The sequence below is a fragment of the Tachysurus fulvidraco genome, chromosome 11, assembly GCF_022655615.1.
Source record: "Tachysurus fulvidraco isolate hzauxx_2018 chromosome 11, HZAU_PFXX_2.0, whole genome shotgun sequence".
Classification (NCBI taxonomy): domain Eukaryota; kingdom Metazoa; phylum Chordata; class Actinopteri; order Siluriformes; family Bagridae; genus Tachysurus; species Tachysurus fulvidraco.
In genome coordinates, this window is record NC_062528.1 from 24,127,543 (window position 1) to 24,137,424 (window position 9,882).

At 36.2% G+C, this 9,882-nt stretch overlaps 1 protein-coding gene across 1 annotated transcript; it reads right to left on the reverse strand.

Moving 5' to 3' along the window:
- Positions 1-4,952: 4,952 nt before the first annotated feature.
- On the reverse strand, positions 4,953-9,155 carry LOC113647919 (cytochrome P450 7A1). The gene is made up of 6 exons (XM_027154917.2): positions 8,935-9,155; positions 7,988-8,228; positions 7,297-7,901; positions 6,580-6,710; positions 6,298-6,476; positions 4,953-5,738 (listed from the first exon to the last, which is right to left on the reverse strand). Exons 1-6 carry the CDS (start codon positions 9,015-9,017, stop codon positions 5,439-5,441), a joined length of 1,539 nt encoding a protein of 512 aa, XP_027010718.1. The 5' UTR covers positions 9,018-9,155; the 3' UTR covers positions 4,953-5,438.
- Positions 9,156-9,882: the final 727 nt, after the last annotated feature.

Consider the following 9,882-nt stretch of genomic DNA (forward strand, 5'->3'; position numbering starts at 1 on the left):
AACACTGATGGTGGGATTATAAATCATTATAAACACTGAGGGTGGGATTATAAATCATTATAAACACTGATGGTGGGATTATAAATCATTATAAACACTGAGAGTGGGATTATAAATCATTATAAACACCAGAGAGTGGGATTATAAATCATTATAAACAGTGAGAGTGGGATTATAAATCATTATAAACACTGAGGGTGGGATTGTAAATCATTATAAACACAGAGAGTGGGATTATAAATCATTATAAACACCGATGGTGGGATTATAAATCATTATAAACACCAGAGAGTGGGATTATAAATCATTATAAACACTGAGGGTGGGATTATAAATCATTATAAACACCAGAGAGTGGGATTATAAATCATTATAAACAGTGTGAGTGGGATTATAAATCATTATAAACACTGAGGGTGGGATTATAAATCATTATAAACACTGAGGGTGGGATTATAAATCATTATAAACAGTGAGAGTGGGATTATAAATCATTATAAATAGTGAGAGTGGGATTATAAATCATTATAAACACCGATGGTGGGATTATGAATCATTATATACACCAGAGAGTGGGATTATAAATCATTATAAACACTGATGGTGGGATTATAAATCATTATAAACACTGAGGGTGGGATTATAAATCATTATAAACACTGATGGTGGGATTATAAATCATTATAAACACTGAGAGTGGGATTATAAATCATTATAAACACCAGAGAGTGGGATTATAAATCATTATAAACAGTGAGAGTGGGATTATAAATCATTATAAACACTGAGGGTGGGATTGTAAATCATTATAAACACAGAGAGTGGGATTATAAATCATTATAAACACCGATGGTGGGATTATAAATCATTATAAACAGTGAGAGTGGGATTATAAATCATTATAAACACCGATGGTGGGATTATAAATCATTATAAACAGTGAGAGTGGGATTATAAATCATTATAAATAGTGAGAGTGGGATTATAAATCATTATAAACACCGATGGTGGGATTATGAATCATTATATACACCAGAGAGTGGGATTATAAATCATTATAAACACTGATGGTGGGATTATAAATCATTATAAACAGTGAGAGTGGGATTATAAATCATTATAAACACTGAGAGTGGGATTATAAATCATTATAAACACTGATGGTGGGATTATAAATCATTATAAACACTGATGGTGGGATTATAAATCATTATAAACACTGAGGGTGGGATTATAAATCATTATAAACACTGAGGGTGGGATTATAAATCATTATAAACACTGAGAATGGGATTATAAATCATTATAAACAGTGAGAGTGGGATTATAAATCATTATAAATAGTGAGAGTGGGATTATAAATCATTATAAACACCGATGGTGGGATTATGAATCATTATATACACCAGAGAGTGGGATTATAAATCATTATAAACACTGATGGTGGGATTATAAATCATTATAAACACTGAGGGTGGGATTATAAATCATTATAAACACCAGAGAGTGGGATTATAAATCATTATAAACAGTGAGAGTGGGATTATAAATCATTATAAACACTGAGGGTGGGATTGTAAATCATTATAAACACAGAGAGTGGGATTATAAATCATTATAAACACCGATGGTGGGATTATAAATCATTATAAACACCAGAGAGTGGGATTATAAATCATTATAAACACTGAGGGTGGGATTATAAATCATTATAAACACCAGAGAGTGGGATTATAAATCATTATAAACAGTGTGAGTGGGATTATAAATCATTATAAACACTGAGGGTGGGATTATAAATCATTATAAACACTGAGGGTGGGATTATAAATCATTATAAACACTGAGGGTGGGATTATAAATCATTATAAACACTGAGAATGGGATTATAAATCATTATAAACAGTGAGAGTGGGATTATAAATCATTATAAATAGTGAGAGTGGGATTATAAATCATTATAAACACGGATGGTGGGATTATGAATCATTATATACACCAGAGAGTGGGATTATAAATCATTATCAACACCAGAGAGTGGGATTATAAATCATTATAAACACTGATGGTGGGATTATAAATCATTATAAACACTGAGGGTGGGATTATAAATCATTATAAACACTGAGGGTGGGATTATAAATCATTATAAACACTGAGGGTGGGATTATAAATCATTATAAACACTGAGGGTGGAATTATAAATCATTATAAACACTGATGGTGGGATTATAAATCATTATAAACAGTAAGAGTGGGATTATAAATCATTATAAACACTGAGAGTGGGATTATAAATCATTATAAACACTGATGGTGGGATTATAAATCATTATAAACACTGATGGTGGGATTATAAATCATTATAAACACTGAGGGTGGGATTATAAATCATTATAAACACTGAGGGTGGGATTATAAATCATTATAAACACTGAGAATGGGATTATAAATCATTATAAACAGTGAGAGTGGGATTATAAATCATTATAAATAGTGAGAGTGGGATTATAAATCATTATAAACACCGATGGTGGGATTATGAATCATTATATACACCAGAGAGTGGGATTATAAATCATTATAAACACTGATGGTGGGATTATAAATCATTATAAACACTGAGGGTGGGATTATAAATCATTATAAACACTGATGGTGGGATTATAAATCATTATAAACACTGAGAGTGGGATTATAAATCATTATAAACACCAGAGAGTGGGATTATAAATCATTATAAACAGTGAGAGTGGGATTATAAATCATTATAAACACTGAGGGTGGGATTGTAAATCATTATAAACACAGAGAGTGGGATTATAAATCATTATAAACACCGATGGTGGGATTATAAATCATTATAAACACCAGAGAGTGGGATTATAAATCATTATAAACACTGAGGGTGGGATTATAAATCATTATAAACACCAGAGAGTGGGATTATAAATCATTATAAACAGTGTGAGTGGGATTATAAATCATTATAAACACTGAGGGTGGGATTATAAATCATTATAAACACTGAGGGTGGGATTATAAATCATTATAAACAGTGAGAGTGGGATTATAAATCATTATAAATAGTGAGAGTGGGATTATAAATCATTATAAACACCGATGGTGGGATTATGAATCATTATATACACCAGAGAGTGGGATTATAAATCATTATAAACACTGATGGTGGGATTATAAATCATTATAAACACTGAGGGTGGGATTATAAATCATTATAAACACTGATGGTGGGATTATAAATCATTATAAACACTGAGAGTGGGATTATAAATCATTATAAACACCAGAGAGTGGGATTATAAATCATTATAAACAGTGAGAGTGGGATTATAAATCATTATAAACACTGAGGGTGGGATTGTAAATCATTATAAACACAGAGAGTGGGATTATAAATCATTATAAACACCGATGGTGGGATTATAAATCATTATAAACAGTGAGAGTGGGATTATAAATCATTATAAATAGTGAGAGTGGGATTATAAATCATTATAAACACCGATGGTGGGATTATGAATCATTATATACACCAGAGAGTGGGATTATAAATCATTATAAACACTGATGGTGGGATTATAAATCATTATAAACACTGAGGGTGGGATTATAAATCATTATAAACACTGATGGTGGGATTATAAATCATTATAAACACTGAGAGTGGGATTATAAATCATTATAAACACCAGAGAGTGGGATTATAAATCATTATAAACAGTGAGAGTGGGATTATAAATCATTATAAACACCGATGGTGGGATTGTAAATCATTATAAACACAGAGAGTGGGATTATAAATCATTATAAACACCGATGGTGGGATTATAAATCATTATAAACACCAGAGAGTGGGATTATAAATCATTATAAACACTGAGGGTGGGATTATAAATCATTATAAACACCAGAGAGTGGGATTATAAATCATTATAAACAGTGTGAGTGGGATTATAAATCATTATAAACGCTGAGGGTGGGATTATAAATCATTATAAACACTGAGGGTGGGATTATAAATCATTATAAACAGTGAGAGTGGGATTATAAATCATTATAAATAGTGAGAGTGGGATTATAAATCATTATAAACACCGATGGTGGGATTATGAATCATTATATACACCAGAGAGTGGGATTATAAATCATTATAAACACTGATGGTGGGATTATAAATCATTATAAACACTGAGGGTGGGATTATAAATCATTATAAACACTGATGGTGGGATTATAAATCATTATAAACACTGAGAGTGGGATTATAAATCATTATAAACACCAGAGAGTGGGATTATAAATCATTATAAACAGTGAGAGTGGGATTATAAATCATTATAAACACTGAGGGTGGGATTGTAAATCATTATAAACACAGAGAGTGGGATTATAAATCATTATAAACACCGATGGTGGGATTATAAATCATTATAAACACTGAGAGTGGGATTATAAATCATTATAAACACCAGAGAGTGGGATTATAAATCATTATAAACAGTGAGAGTGGGATTATAAATCATTATAAACACTGAGGGTGGGACTAGATTCTTTACTAGATTTGTGGACTATTTGGTAAAGAAATAAGACACCTCATAGACATGAAGTCTGTCGTGTTGAAGTTGAACTCATGACTGAGGCTCGAGTGGGAAACTTTGATGGAGTTCATGAATCAGTGCAGGATCAAAAGCTCAGTGACATCAGCGAGTCCGAACGGGGAGGTTTGTTTTACATTAGATTATAGGTTTGTTTTACATTAGACACTCAGAATGCACTGAGGCAGATTTTCCTGCACTACAGATCCTGATACTACAACCAGTAACCTTTTTATTAAAGTCATAATGTTAATGAGTCACAAACATCATGGAACATCTGAGTTTCATGTTTGAGATGTTCAGCAGTAGCAGAGAGACTGTAGCAAACACAGGTGTGTTGTAACTATAAAAATAATTTTAATTGAATTCTAAGTTAAATGGAGTGTGTACATCATGTCCATCCAAAATCCTGACAATAATCCTGTTTAGAGAAAATGATCATGTTACAATAATCTCACTGTTTATACAAGGCCATTTTATTCAGTATAGATCACTTCTATAACTCTCGGCAGTAAATATTACTGATATCAGTCAGCAGAGACGTCTTACACAGCATTCAAGAGCCATCAGAAAGAAATCAGTGCAAGTATAAAATTATTTCAAAGCTACATTTCATTGCTGTCACAGTGGAATATTAATGAAGTTGTTGTTATTTTCTCCTAAGTGAAGTTTTATACAGGTTTGGACACAAAAACAAGAAACATCAAGTTTATATTACAGTAACTTGTTAGAAACAATCAAGAAGACTTTAAATTGAACTATCGACAAGTAACAAAAATATACACTATTTACATTAAATATGAGCTGGAGGTGAAGTTGCTATTGAGTTTTTAGTCTGTATTTAAAGTCAACGTCATACGTGGGCTGTAAAATGCCGAGGCCGGCACGGGACTGATCCAAAGGAGGAACTTTTACTTCAGAATCCAAAAGCTCCAGCTCAAAGTAGGCCAGCACAAGAGCCAGAAACTGCTTAATCTCATGAACCGCAAAAAATCTCCCGGGACATTTGGTGACTCCGGAGCCGAAGGGCATGTAATAGTATCGCAGTCTTCGTCCTCCTCGATAAAAACATGTCTTTTCCTGTCCCTTTTCATCCAAGAATCTGTCGTACTTGTATGTCTGCAAGTGAAGAACATTTACATTGACATGAATCAGTGGATCAGTGGATCAGTGAATGATCGGTGGATGATGTCTATGGGTGTAGATTTGGTATGAACTCTGGGGGCGGGTTTGAAGTGTGGCTTGTTACATGTATATCTTCAGCATCATTGCATCTTATCTATCCATCTGTCTGTCTGTCTATGTCCAAAGCATTTCTGTTAAAAATGCTGGAAACTAAGTAAAAGGAAGGAAATGTATGGGGCGAGTCACCTGGAGTCGAACTGACGATGTTCACACTGGATGTGTCCATTTGTTCGAAGCTTTACATTACAGAGCGTTCAGCGCAACATGACATGAGGTGACAGTTGGATGATACCAACATGTGTATACTAATATATGAATATATGAATGTATATAATAAAAGTATATACTAATCATGTGTAGTCGATGTGTGTAGGAACATCTGTAGGAACATTAACGTGCTACTGTAACTGGACTGATAAAGCACTAATAAATATGCAAACTACAATCCGCTAAAAGGAAGAAGGTCACATATAGAAGCTTGTTCTGCACCCACCAGAGGATCTTCGTAGATCTCAGGATCGAAGTGGAGCATCTGCGGATACAGCGCTATGACGTCGTCTTTACGGATCCGGTACGATTCCATATTGTCCAGATGGAGCAAGAAATCTCCTTTAGCCACCCTGACGTTCAGAGAGGCGCTGGACAGCCTCATGGCTTCCTTTATTATACTGTCTGTGGATGGAGACACCATCAGGAGTTTAGTACACTCATCACCACACTGATATGTAAAATTAACATGTAGCTCTCTATTTTTCTTTGAATTCAAGGACTGTACCGAGAACTGGCATGTTGTCTAACTGTTCTCTGGTTAGGACCAGTTTAGGATCTTTGGGATCAACTTTCTGGTTGGAACGCTCAAAAATGTTCTTTACTTCCTCGGTAGCTGCCTTCAATGCTGCTGGACATCTAAAAGAAAAAAAGCCAAATAAGTGTTTAGCAGAAGATCAAGGAATTGAGTTCCTCAGACGAAAGACTGAAGGAACATCTTTAACATTATCACACGACACTGATTCCTTCCTTTACTTCCTTTCTACCAGACTGTTCTAAAATGGCCTCTAAAGTACACCTTGAGATGTTGGGTTCTATAAAAGCTTCTTTAGAGAGTTAAGTCATGATGAAGAAAGACTAATAACAGCTGAGGGAGAAAATGTTTAATATATTTTTAATAAACAACTGTGCATTTAATGATGATGTATTTATGCTGTCAGGTCGCCGCTAACTGATAAGAGCCACAGATAAGAGCGTCACTAAATAACCAGGTACAGGAGAAACCTTTGCCAACAGACATCATTTAACCTTGACCTATTTCAGCAATATCTACATTACAAAATCCTGGATTAGACCTTCACCTGCAGAGCTGACTACAGTAAAGGTCTCTGCCAAGAGTTATCAAGTAGTGTCTGCCAAAACTATCAGTAACTCTGATGACTATCAGCAGCAGGTTGACTAATGAAATGACTACTGTGCTAATGAGCTCATGCAGAACTGGTACCTGATAAGGTAGAAGAGAGTCCAGAATGTTGCAGGTAAGGTGTTGGCTTGTGAGGCCCACAGGATGGCGACGTGAGTCCTGGCTTTGCTCAGCTCGTTGAAGGTCGATAATGAGTCATTGAGCTGCATTCTCAGAGAAATTAGGTCAGAAATCTTGGTGCGCTTGCTGAGGTTCTCGTGCAGCATGGTTTTGGCGAGGTTCTCACGTGCACTGTGGCCACTCTTGAATACGTGGATAGGGAGACCTGCGACTAGCGCAGGGAAAATCTTATCAAACTCCTTGAAGTTCTCCAGAGCATTAATGACCAGTGCTTTCTGGGCTTGCTGGCATGCAATCGTCTTGTCTCCGTCCAGCTCCTTTCCAAACAGCGTGAGGTAGCCAGACTCGAACATGACCTTGTAGCAGAAAGCAAAGATTCCGTCCACTTCCCATTCAGAGCTGCTGGATTTGAGCATGTTGGACTGCAGCATGACAGTCTGCAGGTTCTCCATCATGTTTTCTATAAGAGACGGAAGAGCTTTACCTTGCAAAGTCTTCAGAAAGGTCTGGTGAAGGTTCTCTGTGGTGTAGCCATGACTTGGGTCCATGCTTTCATGACCGAATGCCTGTGGAACAGTTTGTCAGAGAATTATGACCTTTCTGTACTTGTGCAGCTTAATCATTGGATTTCCATGTCACTTTTTTTTTTTACCTTGACCGATGCTGCGAAGTGAAACTTCTTCCAGTCTAGATGCCTCCCTTGACGGATGACGGCGTGATAAGAGAACGGGTCGCAGAGGAAGTGGACGTAGCTTCCAGCGATCTTACATGTGAAAATGTGACCATATTTCTTCTGTCTTCTACGGAGGAATTCTAGTGGGTTAGCGCCGAACTGAAGAGCACAACCCATGTAGGGGATCCAGCCATTTTCTACTGGAGGTTCCCCAGGCAGTCTGAAACACAAACACGAAGAATCCACAGAAATGTGAGAGCAAGCTTTAGGTGCAACAAACTGCTTTCATTAGGAACAATGAAGTCAGATTTAGCTTCACAAACATTATGTACAAGACGTCCAACTTTACATAAAGCTCTTGTCCAAAAAATCACTTTCACACCAGGACCCGGATCCAGACCACATATACACCCCGAACTCATTTAAGATCAGACACTGAAGTGTAAAATGCCAGTCTATAAGACTTTATGAACATCTTCTCCTGACATTTCCATGTTAAAAACTATAGAAGAATAAGTTCAGAAGTGATCAGTGGCTCAGAACATCTCATTCTGAGCTGCAACTTCCAGCATATTTATACAAACACATTATCATATTCTCCAAAAGATCTGAACATAAAGATAAATAAAGAGTTGTCCTGATAAATATTCGCTTTGTACATTGTATCCCTGTCCACAGTGTAGGACCAGATCGTTTACTGTATTTATCGATTCGCTTGGAAAAATTAGTTGATAAAAAATGATAAAAAAATACAAATCACTGAGCTGGATTTTGGAAGTGAGAATTCAGATAAAGTCTTTCTTTCATTGCTCACCAAATCCTGATCTTGTGTCATCAGCAGTGTTTCTAACACACAACATGAAACAGCTCAAATCTCAAAAAAACTTGACAGATTAAATAATTGTATAAAGATAATTTTTTTTTACCTCCTGCGGATCCCCAGAATGAGCCAGAGGCAGCAGCAGAGCCCCACGACGACGGCCCAGATGAGGGCAACGCTGATGACCATGTCTGCAGCTGAGCAGTGAATCACTGAGTCTGAGGCTGTGAGGGAACGGTCTGAAAGATTTGGTCTGATTTGAGAGTCTGCACTTCCTCTGCTTTTATACACGCCGCTATCTGCTCTGTAAGCAAGGAGCCATTCATGGGCTGAACAATTACAACCCTCAGATTTTTTCAGGTCTCTAGGAAACCGGCCCAAAACTCTAGGAAATCAGTGTGTGGCCTTGAACGGAGTCCATGGACGACTCCACCTGAGTGTGAGCAGCCTGCACTTTGGTAACACTGCTGAGTTGGGAAATAGCTTCAAGGTCTTATGATTTATTTGAAAGATTTTTTTTTAACGTACAAGCAGCAAGTATCCAAAAAAATTATTATTTGTGGAAGGAAACACAAATTATTTGAATTTAGATTTAGATACATTTTTAAAAATAAATAGAAATTTAGTACATAGAGGAAATGATGTACACATTAAATAAAATAATGAAATAAAGGTGTTTAATTACAGAAATGGGGTGTGTCTGGCTCTACAGTAGCTGCTTGTTAGTGGTAAACATGATTCTTCTGTGTATTGAGCCATATGTGTGTGTTGAGCTGTGTGTGTGTGTTGTGTGTGTATTGAGCTGTGTGTGTGTGCTGTGTGTGTTGAGCTGTGTGTGTGTTGTGTGTGTATTGAGCCATGTGTGTGTTGTGCTGTGTGTGTGTGTGTGTATTGAGCCATGTGTATGTTGTGCTGTGTGTGTGTGTGTGTGTGTGTGTGTGTGTGTGTGTGTTGTGCTGTGTGTGTGTGTGTGTGTGTGTGTGTGTGTATGTGTGTGTATGTGTGTGTGTGTTGTGCTGTGTGTGTGTGTGTGTGTTGTGCTGTGTGTGTGTGT